The 25768-nt window shown below is 38.3% G+C and overlaps 1 protein-coding gene across 2 annotated transcripts in view; it reads left to right on the top strand.

The window, feature by feature from the left end:
* Positions 1-25768, top strand: part of Dnajc1 (DnaJ heat shock protein family (Hsp40) member C1) — a 208219-nt gene that overhangs the window by 103022 nt on the left and 79429 nt on the right. For both annotated transcript variants that reach the window (XM_036188821.1, XM_036188822.1), the window contains 2 exons: positions 8030-8120; positions 16161-16324. In XM_036188821.1, the coding sequence (XP_036044714.1) occupies positions 8030-8120; positions 16161-16324 (255 nt within the window). The remainder of the gene's footprint in view (positions 1-8029; positions 8121-16160; positions 16325-25768) is intronic.

Raw genomic sequence — 25768 nt, 5'->3', positions numbered from 1 at the left:
CACATTGTACTGCTGAGCTATACCTCTGGCCCTGGGATGTTTTTTAATTGATTGTGTTCTGTATTCAAGAAAGTAGCAGAAGTTGATAATATATAATCAGTGTTATCTGTTTTCAGTTTTAATTTTACAACTTAGTTTATTTTAATCACCATGTGTGTTGGAGGTGGATATATTTGAGTCCATAATAATATAACTGTTAGGACCCTCTATTTCAGGAGGTGCCAGTTATCTACAGTTGGTTATTAATTTACATCTTATAGCCTGAAGTAAGACACATTGTTCCACGAATCCTAAATGATCTTATAATAAAAACCTGGAGTCAGATATTGGGGCAAATGCTGAATGATCAGAGAGACAAAGGAACAAGCCACAGCCACTTCTCACCTCACCAACTCCACAAATCCTCTGGTTAAATGCCTCTGAGTCCTCAGCCAAAAGTTCCTATCTCCTCATGCCTTATACAACTTTCTCCACCCAGCCATCTCACTTCCTGTCTCAACCTTCCTAATGCTAGGATTAATGGTGTGTGTGCTTCCCAAATACTGGTAGCAAAGGCATGAGATCTCAAGTGCTGGGATTAAAGGTGTGTGCCACCACTGCCTGGCTCTTTTAGACTGGATTAATCTCATGTAGCCCAGTGAGGCCTTAAACTCAGAGATCCAGATGGATCTCTGCCTCTGCCTCCTGAGTGCTAGGATTAAAGGTGTATGCCACCACTGCCTGACCTCTAGGTTTAACTCTATGGCTGTCTCTGTCCTCTGATCTTCAGGCAAGCTTTATTTTTTTAGATTACAAATATCACATTTCCCCCTTTTTGTCTAAAATAATAAAAAAATATTATAACTAATACAAGAAAAACTATATACATTAAGTACAATAACTGTATACAATATATACACTCAAGAATTAGATTACCAATGTCCAGTCCATTAACATTTGACAAATTCAGAAAAAAATACTCTATTATTTATCCTATTTTGGTGAGTCTAAAATGTTGTACCTAATTTGCTTTCTATCCTAACTTGTATTATCAACCCAAAACTATCTTTTGATGTCTTTCAAACTTATACACTATACACTTCTTTAGTGAGTTTCTTTCCTGAATTTGTTATCAAGGAAAACTATAACTATCTAATCTTCAACTTCCTCAGAGACCCAAGAAGGAAATAATATCTAAGTAAGCAGGAAGTGCAAATAAGCAACCCCCTCCCCCCCAAAAAAAATGTGAGAAATGACAGAAACAACTGGCTACCTGGACAGTCACCCAAGGTTCCTCTGCAATGTTGGGGCATCCATCTTCAGCCCACAGGCCTAGCATATCTGACAGACTTTTCTGTGAAGCAGGATATTCTGAAGGGCCTTCCTACCTTTTCTTGGCAAGATCTTAAATGCCCACATTTTATTGATAGTTTGATTTTCTGTGAATTTATCATTTTAGCAGCTTACTACCTGATATGTAGCATTTCTTAGTAATATATAAAATTTATTTAGATGTACATTTCCTAAAGTTACAATTTTTTCACATTAAGTTCTAGCCCATCCAGTGTAACTATGGTTAAATGTTAGATTATCATAAGAAGGCTCCAGTGTGCACACCCTTCACCTCCATCAGGATTCATGGGCTACAGAAAAGCAGTGGCCGAGAAGACAGGGGAGTCATCCCTGGGTTACTCTAGCTTCTTTTAAAATAGCCGAAAAGCACAAAATCCATTGGTGCTTTACAAAATTACGTGTTTGTGGAAGCGAGCATCCTTCTCCGAAGCTTTTTCCCTGGCCTCATAACTGAAAGAAGCCTGGAGGCCACCCTTTCAACACTAGCCTTCCATTTCTAGTCCGTTGCTTTGGCTTGCTAAGACTTGTCAGAATCCAAGCATAGGAAGCATTTACAGCTAATTGGAGTAGGGTGCATTGCCCCTTAAAGTTTGTTGGAAATTTAGTGGCCTGCCCTTCTACTCACAGTTAAAGATGGATTTTCCAAGGGATGTGGCCATTTTATAAGTCTAAAATACATTTTAAAAATTGCAGGCAAGCCTTTTTGATATTGGGATTACATAAGCAAATGAAAGTCTGTTTGAAGTCTAGATAAAGATGTAGGGAACTGGAGAACCTCACAACGTCAGACACAATCTGTCTTTTCCCCTTCTGAAGTGCAGGAGGACCATAATAAAGTGCAGATTCTTGGAGATACAGACTACAGCACAGAATGTTCTACTTTTACTGCTAGAGGTAGAAAACATAAATAGCCACAAAAATGTTAATTAGGGGAGAATGTTAAAGAAACATAGTCTTACTGATACCGTATTTTAGAGCTGAAAAATACTCATGACTCAGATTGGTGAAATAAATTGCCCAAAGGCCACAACTAGTTCACATTGTACATGAAAGTTGAAACAGATAAAAATAAATATTAGCATATAAGAAATAGAAAAGAGAAAATGCCAGCGCCTGATCTGAATTTCTCTGAGTATTTAGGCCGCTTTTCCTTGTTCTAAAAGTGGAGGGTAGTACTTGTGTTGGGTTAGGTTAAGTAGATGGCTCCTATTCTGTCTCATCCCAAATGCAAAAGTAGCTTTTAGGCTTTGCATCCCTATCAGTAGGACTATCTCAGCCAGAGGAAACTGTGTTTTCTAGTTTGTTGCAAGAAATTCACCTCTTACCCAAAGTGTACAGTTGTGAAGTTTTTCTACTCTTTATTATAATCTTATTATACATTATATGTAAGTCTAAGAATGTATCATTAAGTGAATAGAACAACAAAATGTAATAGAACCTGTGACGTTGTAGACAGGTTTTCAGAAATGTGCTTATGGTATTTTCCTATTGGAAGGTTATTTGTAAGCTGCAATCAAGAGATTGATGCTGTCAGACAATCAGAATTACACGGGACATCTTTATCTTTTCTCCACCTATCTCTCTCCAGGACTCTTCCGTATTCCTATTCCCACATCTTCCTGCTCCTACCACTCTCGAACAGTGTCCATGTTTTCTAAACTATCAGATAGCTTCTTATTTTGAGATATTTAGGGAGAAGTAAAAGTAAACTAAATCATAACCAACAATGCCAACTCAGAATTTTATTTAAATTTAAATTTATTTTGGGTTTTTTTCAAGACAGGGTTTCTCTGTGTAGTTTTGGTGCCTGTCCTGGATCTTGCTCTGTAGACCAGGCTGGCCTCAAACTCACAGAGATCCTCCTGGCTCTGTGTGTGCCAACACCTCCCATTACTATGTCTGTGATGTTAAAGATTGATGTATGGGCTTTCTCCATACTACAACCTACCTACTTCAGAAGTATTACATCTTACTAAATTTTTCTCTTTATAATAAAACCTCTGTCAGGCTAATTAAAAGTTCCCAATGAATGTTCTCAGTACAACTCACTAGCATTGTATTGTACATTTGAGCATCCACATCCAAAAATCTGAATCTAAAATCTAAAACTTTTTGAGTGCTGACATGATGGCATGTTTCAGATGATTCTGTGTCCACTGGCCTTGTTTCATGCAAAGTAGGAATAGTCTGTAAAATTACCTTCTGGTTATGTCTATAAAGTATATGTGAGACATAAAAAGTTTATGTTTAGATTTGGGTCCCATTATATATGTGCACATAGTCCAAAACTGGACAAAATAGGTGAATATGCAATAGTCATTGGAAAAATAAGAACTCTGAAATGCTTCTGGTCTCAAACATTTTTTATGTATGAGAGATACTCAATTTATTGTCACAATAGACTGATAGATTTTTGGTAAGGCACAGATCACCCTAAAATTCCAATAGATTGCAATTATTTTGCAGGTTAGACGCTTGTCTATTGGCTGTTAGGAAATGGGGCATTGTTCAGGTCTCAGCCACTCAGATCAGAACAATGATGCCTTCCATAGCATCTCGCTGTTGCCTCAAACCTTCTGAGTCTAGCTTGTGCATCCATGTTCACCATGGCAAGTACAAAAAGCCAGAGATTTCCATGATCTTTTCTATCAGCTGATTTCAGAAAGATACACCTCCACCTTCAGCCCATCTGAGAAAAACGAAAAGAATACTCCTTTTTTATGAAACACATATTCCGTAGTCTAAAATTTAATTTAATTAATGCAGTTTTTTACATATTCTTTAAGTTAAACTGTTATTTTATCATAAATAATCCTCACATATTTTTAAAAAGCATAACACATATAGCAGTGGTTTAGTGGATAAATCTAAACACATATAACATCCCAATGGCTTCTTCGTCAGAAGCCCATGGTTCATAATCATGTACAAATACTAATAACATAAATCCTTTAATTTTTCCACACTCTTAAATGTAAAACCAAACCTTTGCTGACTGTATAGGCAGATTTTGAACTCTTGAAGAACATTTAAATATAAAGAACATTGTTTCTAGAAAACAAAAAAGCTTTTCTTAAAGTTTATATAGCCCTGAGAACTACAAGCTCCTTAAGACAAACTCTGTTTGGAGGAATGTAAATGCCATAGTTTTGATACAGTACTGAAGAGCCCTAACTAGTCAGTTTGAGATAGTAAAGAATTGTTTGTTCTTTTATGAAACATTTATTAATCTGTATTGTCATGGGCAGTTTACAAAGGCTAGGGAGATACATATGGTGTTTATATCTACAGAAAATCTTTAACCTCCTGTGTTGATAAACTGGAGTTTATCTTAGACTCAACTTTTTTGTTTCTTCACTAAACAATTCTATTATCTTGAATTAGCAAGGAGCTTGGCAGGGAGTGTTAAATGCAATGTATCTTTTCAAATCCTTTTGAATGCTTGAATCTCTTTAGAATATATATTAAGGGCTGGACAGTGGTAGCACACGCCTTTAATCCCAGCACTTGAGAGGCAGAGGTAGGCAGATCTCTGTGAGTTCGAAGCCAGCCAGGTCTACAGATCAAGTTCCAGGACAGGCTCTAAAGCTACACAGAAAAACTCTGTCTCGAAAAACGAAACAAACAAACAAAAAAAGAATATATATTAAGGAGTAGCACCCACTCTCTTCTTGAACGCTACATAGTCAGTTTATTTTCAGCTAATTTTTATTATTAGAAAATTATTTTTTATGTTTATTCAAAATTAAAATCTCCATTTCTGGAACTTTATACAATATTCATAGTATTCTTCCTTTGATGAGCCTTAAAAATGCTTATGGTAGTTACCAGGTTATCTCTAATCTCATCTCTTGTCCTATATAAGACAGAATTTCAAGCTGCTGCACCATGTGATCACTTTCCTCTTAGAATCTTCCTGATTGTAGTGTACTTTTAAGCATGTTATACTGTAATATCCACAAGAATGGTTGAAACAGCAGAATTGTTTAGTTACAATGGTAAATTTTTTAGGGAAGTAATATTTCTTAGAAAAGGCAAATGATAACTAATTTGAAATACAAGTAAGCTAAGGACAAAACATCAGGAACATTTAAATAAATGCTTAAAGCTTGAGCAAATGGAAAATGAGATTCTTTGCCTTGAACAAGCAGGTAATAAAATAGAGAATGCAGAACAACCTTGAGTTAGCTAGAGTAGCTTTAAGTATTTGATACTTTACAACCCTAGGGATGGTTTAGGCTCCTATGACTACTTCAAAGCAGATTCTTGGTAGAATTACATGCTGTGGCAGGAAGAGGAAACCTTAGTGGAGAAATGTTAAAGGTTGGCAGGACCTCTAAGAGAAGAGGCTGGTACTGCCCAGTAGTAAGAGGTCTTTTCATTGAATCAGGAGGGTGCAGACAAGGAGAAGTAAGAGAAGCAGGAAGGTGCAGGCTTTGACAGGAGGCATTTTGGTGAGGTGTGAAACATAAAACTCAATCTTACTTCGTAGTAGAAAGTACAATGATGCCAAATTATTAAGAAGCCATTAAAAAAAAAAAAAAGCTATTATATGGAAGACCCAACTGTAAAGGTGGCATCCTAAGTATGTCCTAAATAGTAAAATGTTAAATTATTGTAACAGTACTTTGAGTTAGATACTTTTATTCTTTTATGAATGAGAAAACTGATCTGTAGAGAAACAATTTGAATGTCTTTTAGCTGATAAAATAAAAGAGCTGACTTCTTCATAAAAATAGGCAGACTCCAAAATCTTCTCTCTTGTGTTGATTTACACTTGTAATCCAGCACTTGAGACACTAAGGTAATGAGAATCATGAGTTCAAGGCCTACTGGGGTATCTAGTGAAATCAAGTCTCAAAAGTCAGTCTGTCCTCATAAACACTATATCTCATTGTACTATATACTATGATGATATATTTCAATCTCTACTCTTTCACCTCATAAATAACTAATCTGTGCCCTTCTTTTTTTTGCATGGTGCCACATTTCCTACTCCCCTCAAGGAGCCAATGCCTTCCTGGCCTTTTCTTCTTCCCTACTATTAAAACCTACTCTGTGGAAAGAAGCTAATAAGCTCATTCACTCATTCACACCAAGGTATAAATGACTGATATGACTTGCTACAAAGTAATACTCCTTTAGGGTTGAGGTTTGTTGGGGAGTGGGGTGGAAAATGTTAAGGGGCCATACAACCTTACCCCAGACCTTGAGAAAATGTAGGTCTCATTTATATATATATTACACACATCAGTATGGGAGGGTGAGTCCTCGGGTGAATTACTACCTATGCTCTTTTGAGTACACATTTGTGTGGGTGACCCATGGTTTGTAGGCATAGTTGTACTAGAAATTAGGAACACAAAAGTCTGACTGAAAGAATAAAAAGAATTATTTTCACTATGTATTCAAATGTTTTAGGAAGTCTCTCTATATAATTTCCCTAATTCATTATCTGGTTGAAGAGTTCTAGTATAATCCCAAGAAACAGACCCCAGGAGATACCTTTGATTTGCTTACAGTCATGAATGAAATGAGGTGGATAATTCTTGTATCTACATTTGATCTAGGTAGAAGTATTCTTTTGTTTCCTATAGACATAATCACAGATAGATCTGTGAATTACCTTCTCTAGGAATCTTACAGTACAGTAATATCACCTTAAACTTATCCTTGATGCCTACTTCTTCCCTTACTCTTCATCAGTCACATTGTGCATTTTCATTTCCTTCTTTATAAGATTTCATATGTATTCCAATTTGATTCAGTTCAGTAAACACAGAGTGCCAGATCTTAGTTCTGTCTTAAATATCCCATCTTCTAGGTAATACTATGACATGATACAAGCATGTGAGTGTTTAAGTATAAGGACTTGCTCTGCTGGAGAAGGTAAAGGCAATGCTGTTTGAACACAGTTTCCAAGGATGAAAAGGAGATTGTCAAAATAATGGCAGGGATCAAAATAGTCCAACCTGAGGCCAAACTAAATACTGAAGTATGGAATCACAGTGTGGCCTGGTATTTCTGAAATGTATGAGCCTTCATCAAAGAGTGTGCTTTGCTGATTTTCATCATTAGGAATGTCATATGCCTAGAGAATCAACAAATTTCTGTCTATCTCTGTGATTATATGACACCTAGCCTTTTATATTGGAACCTTGCTGAGCACTTGGCTGTGTGCCAGTCATTGAAACTTTGGAGTGTCTATGTAGTTTGTGTCTTGAGTTTTCTATGACAGCAGTTACAGTCTTCTCTGAGAGTGATAGGAAGGAAGAGTGACAGCTTTCAGTCAGAGATGAATTGCTCATACTCAGTAGTGTTGAGGATCTGGAGCTAAGACAGGAACACCAAAATGGCACTAGTACCTTGTTGGTCACAGTAAGTAATTCCACAGCAGATAACTAGGTGCAGTCAGGCTTTGCTGCTGCCGCCTAGACAGTAGTATGGCACTGGGGAGACATCAAGCAGTGGGAGAGAATTGGAAGGGAAATCCTCCTTTTCATCTGTGAAAAGTTTACTTGAAATTCCACTATGCAAAAAACGTTACAGAGAAGTGTTTGTTCTGTCTCTTCTGTTCATCATGTTGTTGGAAAACTACATGGAAAATGAGTGCATTGTTGTAAAAGGAAGTTACAGGGAGCATTCTGTCAAAACAAAATTATTTTTATGTTAATTTACTTGTAACTTCTTTTTTTAGGATGCTGGGCAGTTTTATGCAAAATACAAGGAGACAAAATTGAAGGAAAAAGAAGACGCGCTGGCTAGAATTGAAATTGAAACACTTCAAAGTGAGTTTTAAATATTGTTTACTTTATTAATGTCATATAAAACTAATCTAAATTCAAATTTTCCTTTAAATTTAACACTAGTTGAATTTTCTGTGTTTTCTTTGCCATTTTCCAATTGAGTCACTTGTATCACTATATTACACATGACAAATACTGCTGTTGAGCCATACAAAGTCCAGTATGAGGAGGGAGAAATCAACCTGGGGTCATACAACTCTTCAAGTTGGAATCATTCAAAATCTGCAAAGACCAATTATCTTTTGGTACTAAAATGATAATTAATATTTAATACTATGAATAATCAACTACTATACGTTAATATAGTGCTATAGCTATAGGTAAACCTGGAAAAAATTATTTTTGTTTTGAAAGCCTTTGCTTTTTTTGTAATATTGTTATGTAATACAAACAACCTTAAATAAATCATCAGAATATTGAAAAAAAATCAAGCATGGGGACTCCATGCACCTGGAAAGTTGAGACAGAAGACGTACTCCTTGAAGGCCATGGACCATATGTTGAGTACCAGGCCAGCCAGAGCTACACAGCAAGATCCTACCTCAAACAAATAGAAACATCTAGAGACATGGCTCAGGCTATAAGCACTGGCTGACCTGACAGAGGACCCAGGTTCTATTCCCAGCACCACATGGCAGCTTGGAGTCATCTGTAACCTCCCTTCCAGGGAGCCTGAATCTGATGTCCTGGGCTGGCATTTGTGGGTACCATGCACACAAGGGGTACACAGCTACACATGCAAGAAAAGTACCTATGTGCATAAAATAAAATAAACAAGGTTTAAAATTGTTTAAATACAAGAAAGAAAATACAGGAATGTTCCATATTTTATGTCCATCTGTCCTACATGTATACTCTCTGCACATACTGGTTATTTTATTCACAACAGTTACTACCACTCAGCAGACTGTAGTAGGAATCTTAAAAGTTCTTATTAATAAAAACAAACCTGGGCTGGGTATTGGGGTGACTGCTGGAAGATCAGAGAAGAAGAACAAGCCACAGTTTCCTCACCTCGTCAGTTCCTCAGCTGGTCTTGTTTACTCAGACTGCAAGCTTCTGAGTCCTCATCCCAATGGCTCTCAGCTGAAATGTGCTGTTCCAAATCCTAAAAGCTTAACCAGCCAAAATGCTTAACTAACTCTGGTGCCTGGTTTTCACGCCTTATATATCTTTTTACTTTCTGCCGTCACTCCCTGGGATTAAAGGCTGGGTTTCTGGGATTAAAGGTATGTGTCACCACGTCTAGCTGTTTCTAAAGTGGCCTTGAACTCAGAGATTCAGCTAGCTCTGCCTCCCAAATGCTGGGATTAAAGGCGTGCACCACCACCGCCCAACTTCTGCTCTGGCTTGCTCTGACCCATTTTCTAGCCACCATTCTGGCTCTGTTCTAGTGGCTGTCTGTTCTCTGACCCCAGATAAGTTTATTTCGGGGAACACACAATACTTTGGGGGAACACAATACCACAGCAGAATGTATTGATTTTGTTTATATCTACTTTCTCCCAGTAGATATAAACTCTATGAAAGTTAGGACTTTATTTGTTCACTGTTGTGTCTTCAAGACAGTTATTTTTAGGGGAAGTTTTTCTGTCACAATTGTTCTTGTGTCTGGATAGCTTTAGAAGAGGAATTGTTTCTTTTTCACTTTGTGTCTGCAACAGTGAACAGCGTCCTGGCACACAGTAAGTGCTCAGTAACTAAATGGTGAGTGGATAAATAGATGATTTTATATAATTCTTTGAATAGTAGTGAATGTCAGCCGAGCATCTTTCTATACATATAGTACCCTGTCTCAAAGAACAGGTAACTCAATTAAAATACTCTAACAACTACAAAATGATACTTAAATCTGTACAATTATTTGAAGTGGATGCATATAAGAAGAATTGAGATGATAGAGGACTGTGAATGAAGGTTGCTAACTGTGTGTGGGCAGTAAAAGTAGGCAAGTGAAACTCTAAATGTAATTTTTATAAAATTGTTACTTTTTTTGTTTTTGTTGTTGTTGTTGTTTTGTTTTTCGAGACAGGGTTTTTCTATGTAGCTTTGCGCCTTTCCTGGAACTCATTCTGTAGTCCAGGCTGGCCTCAAACTCACAGAGATCCTCCTGCCTCTGCCTCCAGAGTGCTGGGATTACAGGCATGGGCCACCACCGCCAGGCAAAATTGTTACTTTTAAAGTTACCATTTTAAGCCTTTTAAGTGAGTCAGAAGGAAAATGAATCTATAGGAAAATCTTAAAAGTAACCCCAAGTTTACCTATTAAAACAGTAGGACTTCACTATATTTCACTGCTTTCTGCTAAGCTTATCATTTTTTCTAATTTTTATAACAAATCAACTTATTGGTAAAATTTTAGAATATATATTAGAATTGTCTAATAATAGCAGATTAAGAATGTATACTGCCCTTATGAAAATGGAGTTAAACATGAAATGTTTATCACAATGTGAAATCTACATTGGAGGTTTGTAGCTATTTTTCAAAAATTGTTTAAAGATTTTTTTAAAAAATTCTGTTCTGTTAAAATTCTCAGGTTTAAAAATTCTTTTTTCTTATTTTGTTACTTAATAAAAAATCTAAAATAAATAGACAAGCATCTGGAATGTCTGTCCTCTTTAGTAAAGATATGTAATACACAGCCTTGTAAAACTCATAGCCATCCATCACTAACCCATTGCTCATATGAGGCTTGTGTTACAAAACCATCTTGTGTTTTCAGATCAGTGGTATGTTGGAAAAGGTGAGAGTATCAGTGTTAAGAATAGAAAGAGCAGTTGTACTCACTGTTAGCAGAGTCAGAAATTGTTGTGTATTTTAAAATATAGCTTAAAGGTTACATACAAAGAATCATTTTGTTTGTTTGTTTGGTTGGTTGGTTGGTTGGTTGGTTGGTTTGGTTTTTCCAGACAGGTTTTCCCTGTGTAGCCCTGGCTATCCTGGATCTCACTCTGTAGACGAGGATGGCCTTGAACTAACAGAGATCTGTCTGCCTCTGCCTCAGAGTGCTAGAATTAAAGGTGTGTGCCACCACACCCGGCTGCAAGGAATCTTTAATTTTTGTCAACTTCATTATCATTTTTGTGCATTGTGTAGTTTAGAAAAGAACAGGCTTCTAAGAAATAACAACCAAACCTGGAAAAATAAAATATAATAACATACAGCAAAAAACTTTCATATCAAAGTTGGACAGGTCAACTCAACAAAAGGAAAAGAGTCCCAAGATCAGGCATAAGAGTCAGAGACCTCCTCTTTCTAACAGTCAAGAGCCCCATACAAATACTAAGCTAATAGCTGTAATATATACACAAAGGGCCTAATGCAGACCCATGTAGGCCCTGCTTCAGTCTCTGTGAGCTCAGAGGCGCCTTGCTTATTTGATTCAGAGGTGTTCTCCTGGTGTCCTCTATCCCCTCGGGCTAGTATCTTTCTGCCTCATCTTCCTTGGGATCCCATGAGCTCTGAGGGGAAGGATTTCATAGGGAACTCCCATTTAGACTCTCTCTCTCTTCACAATGTCTGGCTGTGGGTCTCTGTATTTGTTCCCATCTGCTGCTAGAGGAAGCCTCTCTGATGATAGCAGATATTGTTAGGAATTATTTTATTCATATTTGTGGGTTTTGTTATTATTGTTGTTTTATGACCAGTTGTGTTTGATTTTACCCTGTGTCTTGGGGCTATCTAGTCTCCGGTTCTTGGTTACCCAAGCAGTGTCAGACATGGGTTCCTTCTACTGGAGTGAGCCTTAAGTCAAATCAGACAATGGTTAGCTACTCCCACAAGTTCTGTACCACCATTGCTCTGGCATATTTTTCAGGCTGGACAGATTGTAGGTGAAAAGTTTTGTGGCTGGGTTGGTGTCCATGTTTCTTTTTCAGTAGCCTGCAAATCCTGAGATAATTCTTAAATATTTTATTATTATTTTTAATAGTGTATATGTATATTTGTGTATACAGGTGTCCATAGAGGCCAGAAGTGTTGGATTGCCCCTAGAGCTGCAGTTACAAGCAGTTCTGAACTACCACATGGTTCTGGGACTCAAACTCAGGTCCTTTAAGAGAGCAGTAGTTGCTCTTAACTGAGACATCTCTGTAGCCTTACAATCATAATTTTTTTAAAGATTTATTTATTATGAATACAGTATTCTGCCTGTATGTGTCCCTGCAGGCCAGAAGAGGGCACCAGATCTCACTACAAGTGGTTGTGAGCCACCATGTGGTTGCTGGGAGTTGAACTCAGGACTTCTGGAAGAGCAGACAGTACTCTTTACCACTGAGCCATCTCTCCAGCCCTACAATCATAATTTAATGAAAACTTCAGTAAATTTCACAAAGCAGCATCAAGTTACTATATGTTTTTATATTAACTCAGTAAACCTCACAATACTGCTAAAAAGAAAAATCTTAGATTGAGTGAAGTATAATTACCTCCAAAATTCTTATGCATGTACCTATACTAATTTTGTAGGTTTTATTGAATCACAATTATAGAGGGATATTGAGAGTACTTGGCAAATAGGAATCCTTGGGTTATTTAGGCATATTTTCTAGACATTTTGCTTTGAAAACACCTGCTTTTTCATTTATTAGATTTTGCCAAGTGCAAAATGTTGGATGGTGCAAACTCAAATTATTTTAAAAGCACAGAACTAAGCTATTGTTTATTGGCTTTAGAAGCCTAATTTACAAATATTAATGTTGTGAAGTCTTGTCCATTATGTCTGTAGTCTTCCCATAGGATCTGTCAGCACACCTTCACATGTGTGTACTTGTTTTCCTGCGGTGTTGCTTCTCTTCATTGGTTTTCACTGCACTCCCTCTCTCCCTCATCTCCTCCCTTCATGCCTTCCTATAGTCATCCCTATTATAGAATATCCACTCATATCATAACCAGGTATGTGTGTGGAGACTTGTATAAATGTAAGGATATAAAGAAGCATGATTTTGCTTTAAAATATGGAATCATCCTTTTCTGATCTTTCTTTTGCTGCTTAAATTCATTGAAATACCCCTGAAATTATTGCTGTAGCTCTGCTTCACTGATGATTTATTATTTCCCCATATAGATGAATCATCAGTAATTATGTAGTCATCTCTCTTACAAGGCATTTACTGTTAACTTGTATCTCTATAAACAGTAAATTGTCTCACACATACACATATAATCATATACATATCTATATGTATACATGCAATTATATTCAAATTCTTTTATGCTCAGAAAAGGTTTATATATTTAATTTTAATAGACCTTAGACTACTTTCCCACAAGATTATGATAGAATAATTCCCGATTTAGAGAGAGCCCTTCTACTGCTAGAAGTATATCCTGTTAGTTTTTTAAATTTGTACCCTCATATTAGGTTTTAAATCACAAATGATACTACTTGATTTTTCATTTCTTTAACCTGAGAATGTAGGCTTCTTTTTTCCTCCCCATTTTTTTAAAAAAATAAATTTATTCATTTTATATCCCAGCCACAGTGTCCCCTCCCTCCCACTCCCCAGCCTCCCCTCCCCCATCCTCTTTCTGTTCCCAACCTCAATCCACCCCTCCTTCGTTTCTGTTCAGGAAAGGGCAGGTCTCCCATCAGTGTCAACTGAACATGGCGGGTCAAGTTGCAGTAAGACTAAGCTCCTCCCTATGGATTAAGGCTGGGTGGGCAACAGATGTGAGAAGTGGGGTCTCAAAAGCCAGGAAAAGAGTCAGAGACAGCCTGTTCCCACTGTTGGGAGTCCCACAGAGAACCAAGCTACACACTGTCACATATGTGTAGAGCGCCTACATAAGTCCATGCAAGCTCCCTGGCTGTCGATTCAGGCTCCAGAAGCTGTGATGAGCCCAGGTTAGTTGATTCTGTGAGTTTTCTTGTGGTGCCCTCGACCCCACCGCCTCTTACAAGCCTTTCTCCTCCTCTTCTTCTACAGGATTCCCCAAACTCTGCCTAATGTTTGGTTGTAGGTCTGCATCTGTTTCCATCAGTTGCTGGATGAAGCCTCTGAATTACGGTTGGGCTAGGCACCAGTCTGGTCATAGGAGATGGCCAATTCAGGCTACGTATCTGCTATTGCTAGGAATCTAAGTCTTGTAGATTCCTGGGAGATGCTGTTGCATTAGGTTTTTACCTGACCCCGAAATGCCCCCTTCCAGCAGTCTCTTTCAGTACTCTCCCCCTCGGTCCCCACCCCAACCTGATCTCTCATGTTCCCATCCTTACCCATCCTCAGTCCACTCATGAAATCTCTTCTATTTCCCCCTTCCCAGGGAGATATGGTGTCCCCCAAAATAGGTTTCTTTTCTTGTTTTGTGGCCTTGTGTATTTATTTATTTAGATTGCCTAGCCATGACCTTTACTAACTTTTTCTGTTGGGTTGCCCATCTTATTTATAAAATTAACCACTTTCTGTAATCTCTTTATCAATTTTCTGTTTGTCCTCTGAGTTAAAGATACTGTTGCAAATTTGTTGTCTCTTGGTGTTTATGCTGTCCTTGTGTTTATTATGGAATTTGCATTTGTGATGTAAGTTAAGGTTTCTTCTTCCTTTATGTAGCACATGATTTTTAAGTTAATTTTTAGAATTCCATCTTTAAAAATCTATACTTTTCCCCAGATGGAATTTATGTTTGTATATGGTTAGCAGATTGTGCCTAATTTTCTTTCAAATGAATATTTAGTTTTGTTGGCATCCATTGTTAAGTCATTTTCCCCTCTGAACTGAGAGATTTATGGATTTTCTGTTTTCTTCTAGAAATTTGATGTGTTTTTTCACAGTAGCATTATACTATTCACATGCACACACAAATATTGGATAATAAAAATGTGATTGTGAGGCTAGGGGAGTTTGCTGATGAAAAAGGAGCAGCTTCTCAGTGTTGTCATTGATGAAAAGGAAGGATGCTGTCCATTGCAACCAGGCATTGTTTGAAGGCAAGCGAGACAGTTTCTTCATTGTAGAAGCACCATAGGGTGTGCGGACACAAACTGAGACAGCTATGATGTTGCTTGTTGATCTCTGAAACCACCATAGTATTTGTATTGTTAGAATTATCTTTTTTTTTTTTTTGAGACAAGTCTCTGTGTATCTCTGGTGAACTCACTATGTAAACCAGGCTGGCCTTCAACTTACAGAGAGCTGCCTACCTCTGCCTCCTAAATAATGGGTTTAAAAGTGTTTGCCACCATGAATAGCCCTGGAAATATTTTTGTGCAACATTTGACTGATGCTCCCAGATCAGGTTTTCTTTTTAGAATATTGAAAATACAAATATATTCCATTAATGGTGTATATAGCTATTATGAAATAAGGTTATGACTAAGAAACTGAGGGTAGTAGAGGTGGCTCAGTGGTTAAGAATTCGGTGGTGGCTCATGCCTTTTATCCCGGGAGACAGAGACAGGTAGATCTCTGAATTCAAGGCCAGCCTGGTGTACAGAATGAGTTCCAGGACAGCCAGAGCTACACAGAGAAGCCCTGTCTTTGGGAAAAAAAAAAAAAAAAAAGAGTATTTTCTGCTCTTTCAGAGGACCCAGGCTTCAATTCCCAGCACCCAGGTTGGATGAGTCACCAACTGGCTGACCAGTTGCCTGTAACTCCAGCTTCAGGGCATCTAACACCTTCTCCTGGCCTCTCTGAGCACTTGGCATATACGTGGCACACATTCACATAGACACATACATAAATAACAATAAATCATTAAAAAAATAAGACTCTAAATTAAAGCTCTTTCCATGTCCCAAATGAAATGTTTTAATGAAAAGTACTTTGAAGACTAAAGGTATATACAAACAGATAGTCTGATCCTGTCATAATCACACTGACAGCATCTGAGCTTGTTATTAAATAATTATCAATGCTCAATAGAGCTTGTGGCTATTTACAACAAAGCAATTCTGTCTTGATAAAATAACATTGTTTATATGTTCTTCAAAGATTTAGTCTATGAATACAATGTTAGAATATTTTTCATTTCTTTTTATTCTGAACAGATCTCAACTGGTTCTTTTAAATATTCTTTTTAGAACAGAAGAAAGTTAAAGTTAAAAAACCGAAACCAGAATTTCCTGTATATATGCCTTTAGAAAACACATATATTCAGTCTTATGATCATGGAACTTCTATTGAAGAAATAGAGGAGCAAATGGATGATTGGCTGGAAAACAGGAGCAGAACCCAGAAAAAACAGGTAATTAAACTTTTTAAAGTTGATTTGAAGAGCAGCTGGATGGATATCAAATTCAGAGCCCCGGCAAGCACAACCATTAAGATATAGCCTCACTCTGCGGATGTGTGATGGTTGGTTGTGTGTTTGTTGTTATTGTAAAAGTTGGTCCAACTGTGTAGTTCAGGCTAGCCCAAAACCTATTATCCTTTTGCCTCTACCTCCCACATTCTGATATTGCAGACTAATACCATTTCTCTATGTGTAAGTATATGTTTGCACTGGTTTTAACTGAATAAGGAAACTAAAGTACATTACAGTGTTGCTCAGTGAGCTGTTCTGGAGTGAACCTGTTAATCATTGCTAACATAAAAGGACTAGAACATTGGCCAGCAAGAGAACTCAGAAGGTAAAGGCACTTGCCACCAAACCTGTTGGTCCAGGTTCAATCTCTGCAAATCACATGATGGAAGTAGAAAACCAAGTCCCACAAATTTTCCTTTGTCCCATGAAGGGATTTTATCTTTGTAGAGTAAGTTTGGAACCTTTTCTTCCCTTTTCTATACTATGGAGTCATTTTAGGAGCACTGGCATTAATTTGTCTTGAAAGGTCTGGAAAACTCTGCAGTGAATCCATCTACCTTGATTTACTCTGTTAGGAGATCTCAATATTGCTCAGTCTCATTGCATGCTTCTTGGTTTAAATTTGAGAAGGTCATATGTGTCTGGAAATTTTTCTCAGTTATTCTAGACCTCCTATTTTATTGGAATGTAACTGTGCAGAATATTTCTTAATGATCCTTTCAATTTCAGTGGTATCTGTTATAATAGCTCCTATTTCTTCCTAATTTTACTGATTTGGGTGCTGTGGATATCGCTCTGTGTAAATAAAGTTCTGATTGGCCAGTGGCCAGGCAGGAAGTATAGGCGGGATAAGAGAGAAGAGAATTCTGGGAGGTGGAAGGCTGGGTAGAGAAAGACACTGCCAGCCGCCGCCATGACAAGATGTAAGGTACTGGTAAGCCACGAGCCATGTGGCAAAGTATAGATAAATAGAAATGGGTTAATTTAAGATTGAAGAAGTAGATAACAAGAAGCCTGCCACGGCCATACAGTTTCTAAACAATGTAAGTTTCTGTGTGTTTACTTGGTTGTGTCTGGGCCTGGCGGGTGAGAGAGATTTGTCCTGACTGTGGGCCAGGCAGGAAAACTCCAACTACATTTGGGTCTTCTCTTTTTCCTTTGGTTAATTTTGCCAAGTTTGTTAGTTTTATCTTTTCCATAAGTCAAACCTTTGTTTCATTGATCCTTTGTATTATTTTAGTGTCTCTTTCATTGAGTTCAGCTCTGATCTTTTTTTTTTTTTTTCTTCTTTCTTTTACTGGTTTTAGTTTATTCTACTTGAGACACCTCACTAGGTTATTTGTTTGAGAGCATTCTGTTTTAATACATTTGCTATATCTCACAGGTTCTTATACATTGTTTCAATTTTCATTTAATTATAGGAATTTTCCTCCAGATTTCTTCAATGGCCTACTTTCATTCAAATATATTGTTCAGGCTCCATGTGTTTACATGATCTCTGTGTGTAGTTCTTCTTGCTATTATTTTTAGCCTAGTTGCATTATAACTTGATAAGATACAATAAATTACTTCAGTTTTTAAAAATTATTATGATTCGCTTTATGATCTAAAGTATGCACTGTTTTGGGGAAAGAACCGTGTGCTGATAAAGAGTGTATGTACTTGGAGCTGATAAAGAATGTATGTACTTGGAGCTGGGACAGAGTAGTCTATCAGTGTTTATTGGTTTTTATCCGTAGTGTAACATAGTTGATGTCTCTTGTTTGTTGGTTTTTTGTTGTTTGTTTTGTTCTGTTTTTTAAATTATTTTTTATTTTATGTGCATTGGTGTTTTGCCATGGGTGTCAGGTCCCCTGGAATTGGAGTTACAGACAGTTGTGAGCTGCCATGTGGGTGCTGGGACTTGAACTTGGGTGTTCTAGAAGAGCAATCAGTGCTCTTAACCGCTGAGCCAGCCATCTCTCCAGCCCCTTGTTCTGTTTTTTGGTCTGAATGGTCACTGATGAGAGTGAAGTCTTCCACCATTGATGATTCAGTCTGTTTCTTGTTTTATGTCCAGCAGAGTTTTATAAAATTGGGTGTTGCGAGTTCAATGTATATATGTCTATAATTATTATATCTTCTGATGAGTATTACCTTTATGAATATGTGGTACCTTCTTTTTTCTCTTATAATTTGTCTTAAAGTCCGTCCTATTAGATATGAGTGTAACTACACCTTCTGGCTTTAGGGTTCTACTTGCCTAAAATATTATTTATCATCGCTTCACTTCCAGCTTTTACTGGTGAGGCAGGCTTCCTGAATGCAGCACATTGTTGAGTTTTTGTTTAAATGTAGTCACTTTGTATCTTTTACTTGGAGAATTAAAACTGTTTACATTTAGAATTATTGTTGAAATGAATGGTTTATGGCTTCCTGTGTTGACAGTATTTGATTTCCTCCTTAATTCTCATTTATTTGCTTCTTTCACATGCTTCATGATTGTATGTATTCTTCCTCATCTAGTTGGTCCTTTAATAGAGTCTCTGAGATCTACCATGTTCTGTTCATTCTTACTTTTTTTATTAACTGTCTGAAGGTTATAACTAATCAGCCTTAACTTCTGATATTATAACTAATCAATCAGCCTTAACTTCTGATATTATAACTAATCAGCCTTAACTTCAAGCCCTGCCTGATGCTTTTTCTTCTGTTTCATCTAGTCTGTTGGTGAGGGAGGCTCTGAACTCTCCCTCTCTCTCTCTCTCTCTCTCTCTCTCTCTCTCTCTCTCTCTCTCTCTCTCTCTCTCTCTGTGTGTGTGTGTGTGTGTGTGTGTTTTAATCTCATCTGTTGAGTTTTTTGTTTTTAAGATTTCTGTTTCATCTTACTCAAAAATCTCTATTTCTTTATTGAGTATCTTACTCATCTCCTATATTTTTAAATTCATTCAGCTATTTATTTGTATATTCTTGGCATTCATTCATTTTCATAAAACCCACTCCTTTAACGGCTGAGAGAGTCTGAAAGGTCAAGTTTCTCCTGAGTGTGGGGTCTACAACACTGATGCTGTTTCTCCTTCCAGTTGTTATAGGGTGAATATACAGGAACAGAACATCAATTTGCCCAGTTGAGTCCAGTTTGTCAGCTGGGGGCTTTTACCTCCCCTGTTCTTTCAGTTTCAGTATCCCAAGGTTTGAGTGTAGCTAGGCCATGGCTAGAATAAGGCACAATTTCTCTCAGCGGAATTGAAGTGTAGGCACACACTTCAAAGCACACACTCAGCACACTTGAGATGCCAGGTTTGATTGCCTTACAGAAGAAGAGAACAAGGAACAAGAAAAACAAAGTCAGTCAGAAATAAAAGAAATAAACATGAAATGAAAACATAAGCTAATTAAATAAAGAAACAAAGTCAAAACCAGCATCATATAACAGAAAAGGGTGTAAAATTAATGTAGAGTAACCTAGTTGTTATAATGAATATAAGACTAATTTTTTATAAAGGAAGAAATGAAAGTATAGCTCAGTGGTAGATCCCTTGTCTAGCTTACACAAGGCCCTGAGTCCTAGTCCTGGCCCTTTAATCAATCAGTAAATAAAACTCTAAAAGGAAGAAAAAGTATGATAAAAAGAGGTAAAGGGGAAGAGGAAGAAAAAATGAAGTAAAAAGGGAAATAAAGTGGAGGAATATTATAGAGAAAAACTTTTTTCAGTTGAATTCTTTAAAAAGTTGTAACTGGGCTGGGTATAGTGGCACACATCTTTAACCCTGCACTTAGGCAGAGGCAGGAAGATATCTATGACTTCCAGCACAGCCAGAGCTACATAGTGAGAAAAAGAAAGACTAAAAATTAGAGATGGGGATAGATTAGTGGTAGAGAGAGCATTTGTCTGGCATGTGTAAGCCAAATAATAATAAAATTTAAAATAAATAAAGAAAAGTGAGAGATAAATCATCATAGTATTGAAAGGTATGATGGAGATGAGCAGTTCCTCTGTGTGGGAGGTGTAGCTGCAAGATGTTACACAGTCTTACTCAGGAGAGGCCAGTACATGTCTTTTCTCCCAGATAGAGCACTGATGGCAGACCAAAGAACTAATCTTGGAACTGTGTATAGGAGCATAGTTGACTCAAAGAAAAAAATACTACCAAATAGGTTATGACTTACAAAAGCTGTATCCTTACAGTGCCCTACCTGCCTGCCTGTATGGTGCTCTGAGTTTCTTCTCTCCAGTATTTTTCACTGCCTTCTGAATTACAGCTTTCAGTCCTTTAAGTTCAGGTTCCTGAGTGGAACTTTAGTGGTCTTATGAGTCTTTCCTGAGTCTTAGGAGTCTTCTCTTCCCGTGAGAAGGGAATGCTTTAGTCCAGGGAGGACACCTGTAATACCGGCTAGAATATTGTCTCTGCCTGCCTCTGTTTTTGTTTTATGGTTGTTGTGTTTTGTTTGAATTTTTGGTTAGAGAAAGGCCTTGACCTTCTGATCCTCCTACCTCTACTTCTTGTGTGCTACTATGCCTAGCTTTATGCAGTGTTGGGGATAGAACTTGGGGCTTTGTCACTGTACCAACTGAACTACATTCTCAACCCATAATAGGCATTTTTTTTTTCCTGAATAGTTTAATGGAGTGTTGACTATGATTAGGCTGTATTGTCCCTGTTGGCATTTAATATTTGTACCCACAGAGATGTGATTTGTCAGGACCATGACAAGTCCTCCTCACCAATGGAGTATTCAAAGACTGTGGAAAGCCTTGGGCAGCATATTCTTAAGTTTTCAGCCTGTATGACCTGTCAGAGCTACAGCAATCCCTTCTTATCAACTGTTTTTAAAAATGGCAGAAAGGAGTCACACAGTACAAGAGGGCCCACATGGGAGATTTATTGAGGAGAGGGGAGTGAAGGAGGCAGAGACTGGTTCCTGAGGAGGAGAGCTAAGGAAGAGAAAGAGACAGAAGGTGGGCAAGGCCTGCCTTTTATAAGGAAATATAGTAAATGTTCACAGCTCTTAGTGGCTGCCACTGAGGATATATGCTGTCAGGACCCTAAGGGCAGGCCAGAACAGATGCCTAAGTGCTAACATGAACTAGGTCCCATTGGCACAAGGGTAATGACAAGCTAGGTCTTCCTCAAAATACTCTACTCAATGCATTAGTCAGGGTTTGCTAGAGGAACAAAACTGACAGAATGAATCTATACATGTATATAAAAGGACTTTATTAGAGTGGCTTACAGGCTGTGGTCCAGCTAGTCCAGCAGTGGGTATCTACCAATGGAAAGTCTGTAGTTATTCAGTCCATGAGGCTAGATGTCTCCTCTGGTCTTCAGCATATGCTGGAATCCTGAAGTAGGCTCTTATGTCAGGGAAGGAATGAACTTGACAGTGAGAACAAGGGCAAGCAGGCAAAGAGCAAGGGCTTCCTTATTCCATGTCCTTTATGTAGGCTGCCAGCAGAAGGGGTGATCCAGATTTAATGTGAATCTTGCCACGTCATGAGATCTGGATTAAAGATGGGTCTTTCCCCTGCCAGTGATTTAATTAAGAAAAATCTCTCGCAGGTATACCCAGCCACTTGGGTTTTAGTTCATTCCAGATATAGTTAAGTTGACAACCAAGAGTAGTCGTCACACTTAGGGAACAGTAAATATCTGGAGCAAGGGACAATCAGTTAAGGGATGGCAGCTAAGAAATGTCCTAATTCAGCCTCTCCAGTTTTCAGCCTTGCTCCTGGCAAAATCAACCACAAAGACTGGTGCTGCTTCTTCCATAGTGGATACTCGCTGACCATTGTACCTTCCACTCTTTTCCCCATTACAGCCCTTGCTCCTTGTTGTATAAATTTTAGGTTTGTGTCAGACAGTCCCACAAGCCATGACTATCCCATGCCACTCTGTTTACCAGCCAATTCCAGGATATCCAGGAGAACTCTGAATTGTGTTGTGCTGTCTCATCTCCAGGGGAAGTGAGTCTCTAACAATAGAGCCTCCTCTTTTTTAACGACTTTTTATTTTTACCTTATGTGCATTAAGGTTTGGATTGCATGTATGTCTGTGTGAGCGCATGCCAGAACTGGAGTAACACAGCTATGAACTATTTGCCGCTGAGAATTGAACCTAGGCCCTCTGGAAGAGTAGCCAGTGCTCTTAACCACTGAGCTATCATCTCTCCAGCCCCAATAGGCCCTTTCTTATGATGGCTTCCTGGTTGTAGCACTCTTGAGAGTTTGCTGAGGAGGAGTCACTTTCAGATCCTTCTGGATCTGGGTTTAAAACATTACCCAAGACTACTGTTGGATTTGTTTGTACTTTTTGGCTTACCCTATGCCTTCAGTGCAGTGTTCTCAATCTCAAGTTGTCATTTTCTTTAAAACAACAACAACAACAACAACAACAGCAGCTGCTGGAACTTTGGTTGGAACTGCATTGGGGAAAAATCATTGTCTAAACAATATTAGGTTTTCAAATTCACAAATATGGTATTGTTCATGTTCTATTTAAGTTTTTGTTCAGGAATATATTTCATTAAGTTTATACCTGAATATGAATTATCTAAATGTTGTAAGTGGTTTTAAAATTTAGTTTCTTACCATCCTTTGCTAAGTCCTATATACTGCTATTTGCTAATTTTATATACTGATTTTTGTCCTTCATACATGCTAGTCTTAGTAGCTTGTGTGCATGTGTGCATTCAGACTTTTCTATATAGATTGTTACATTATTTAGAGAGCTGTTATTTTTACTATTATTTTCCAGTTTGGAAACTCTGTGTGACTTTTTGTTGCCTTTAATCAAATGTTTTTTTGAAGTGATTAAAGAAACGTGCCTGGCTACCTTTTTCCCTTCCTTTTGTTTTTTAAAATAGGGCCTTACTATATACCTCAGTCTGGCTGGCTTTCAATTCATTGTGGTCCTCCTGCTTCAGCCTCCTGAGTGCTTAGATTATGTGGTGGTTTGAAACAAAATGACTCACAACAGGAGTGGCGCTTTTAGGAAATGTGGCTTTGTCGGAATAGGTGTGGCCTTGTTAGAGGAAGTGTGTCACTGCGGAGGCAGGTTTTCAGGTCTCGTATATGCTCAAGCCATGCCCAGTGTCTCAGACCACTTCCTGTTGCTTGTGAGTCAAAATGTAAGAACTCTTAGCTCCTTCTCTAGCACCATGTCTGCCATGCTACCCACCAAGATGATAATGGACTAAACCTCTGAACTGTAATGGAGCCACCACAATTAAATGTTTTCTTTATAAGAGTTGTCACGGTCACGGTATCTCCTCACCGCAATAGAAACCCTACCTGAGACAGATTATACACATAAGCCACCATGATCATTCTTTGGGATCAGTACTGTAGTTTAGTTAAAAATGGCTAAAGGGCAACCTTGGTGGGTTGGGGCCAAGGGGCACCAGAAAGTCTTATCATGCAACAGAATTCATGTGGGAGGCTAATTGGGGGGTAAGGAAGGGGCAGGAGAAGGGGTACAGAGGCAGACTCTAGAGACGAGAAGCAGCAGGAAGACAGATGGGGAAATGGGCAGAGCTTGCTTTTTAAGGGAGTATAGGGCATGTGCACAGGGACTACATAGCGGCCATAGCTGATGACGCATTTGGTCACGACCCTGCACAGGCCAGCGTAACTGCCTGAATGCTAACATTCATCCCTTTTGTGCATTATAAAAAGGTGAAGAGTTAGAAAGGGGTAGCAGGTAAGGTGGGAATGAGGGCATCGAGTTCTCGAGACTGCTCCCTTCTGTCCTGGGGGCACCAGTCGTCTTTGGGGGACCTGAGAAAGCTGGGATGCTGAGGTGGCATCCTGAGATAACTGGTTGTTTCCCTGCTGACCAGCCTCTGTGGAACCGTCTGGTGCTGCTTAGAGCGGGCAAGACTCTGGCAGGGCAGAAGATAAAGTTAGGTTTAGGGGAAACATTTTTTTCTTAGGTCCTGGTAATTGAGGGAGGGGAGCCCCAAGACCAGGAAAGGTGGGGATTATGCTGTTGATTAACAGTACTTACCTGGAGTGTATCTGACCTGTTTGAAGTGGATCCAAGTTGACTCCTCAGAGTTTACAACAATTTTTGAGTTTGCAAAAAGTTTTAGACACATTAGCATTCCCTCTGTTTGTAATCTGTACTGAAATCCACATTATGGAAAAGGCAGTATGACTCATGCCTTTGAGTCATTAGAAGACAACCAAAAGGAATTTAAAATCTTGAGCCTGTGGATGTGATAATATAGTGGCATAGTATAGTGGTTTGTACTCTGCCAGAGCTAGATTAATAGCTTATCAGAATTTCATAGATCAATGTTAAAAACTGTGGTTTTTTTAGAGTCGTAATGTAACAGTAGTATAGTGAGGGAAAGAAATCTAAAACATTTCATTCTTTTATTCACCTCAAATCACTTTTTTTTATCACCACTTAAGCCGTTTTTCTACCCTCAGACCTTTATAGCTTGCATTTACACACCTTAAGTCACATTTTTATATCCTAAGACATTCTTAGATTCTCACAGGAGATACAGGTGGGTGATTACTGAGAGAGGTCATTGTAAAGTGAGTTCCTTTAAATAAAGAAAGTAAAAAAATGACATTGGAATCTGTTCTGTGAGTTTATCTCTTCTCTGAGTATGGTAAAAGGTAAACTGTCTAGCCCTGATAGTAGCTCTAGCAGAGAGAGAGAGAGAGACCTGTGTCCTGAATTTTACACAGAGCACTCAGAAGGCCGCTGAAGCTTTGATGACAGCTGTTGAACTGAGAGAGTGATCACTAGGCCGGTCGTCAACAGCATCAGAGTTCTGAGAAGGAAATTGTACCTGAGTGACCTGCAGAGCAAGCAGCTTGCGAATCTATTAAAAAATGACAGAGACTTACTTTCTGGCTATCTAAACAGCTGCCCCAGGGTCCTCCATGGTTGTTGGGCTGAAATCTCAGGGAAGCATCAGTCTTTGGCTGCCAGGTCCAAAAGATCTGACATACTTACCTGTGGAGTAGGAACTTTTAGGAGGACCAGCCTACTTTGTCTAGGCAACTTGAGGCAGTCAATTCCTCAGTGTCCTGTTGTCCACAGTCTGGAGAGGGGCTTGGCAGCATTTGAGGTAAAAGACAGTTTTTGCTCCGTGACTAGCATTGCCACATTTGAAGCAAGTTCTGGGTGGAGGTTCTTCTGTGCCATCTATCTTCTTTGGAGGAAATAGCGGTGCTGCAAGGAGCAGGCATATCTCTTTATCATGTAAAGCTTTTTTATTAAACATTTTAAATGCCATATTCTGCAGATCTCTGAAGCATTTGAGCATTAGGTATATCTGAATAGAAAAACTTTGTTTCTAGTTACTTATTTTAAGCTTAACTTTGAAAATATATACAGGGGACTAAGAAAGGCTTATCCCTGTAATCAATCATATTAATACTTAGCA

This window comes from Onychomys torridus, chromosome 5 (assembly GCF_903995425.1).
Source record: "Onychomys torridus chromosome 5, mOncTor1.1, whole genome shotgun sequence".
Lineage (NCBI taxonomy): Eukaryota > Metazoa > Chordata > Mammalia > Rodentia > Cricetidae > Onychomys > Onychomys torridus.
Note: the sequence above shows the minus strand (reverse complement) of the source record. Positions and strands in the feature narration are given on the sequence as shown.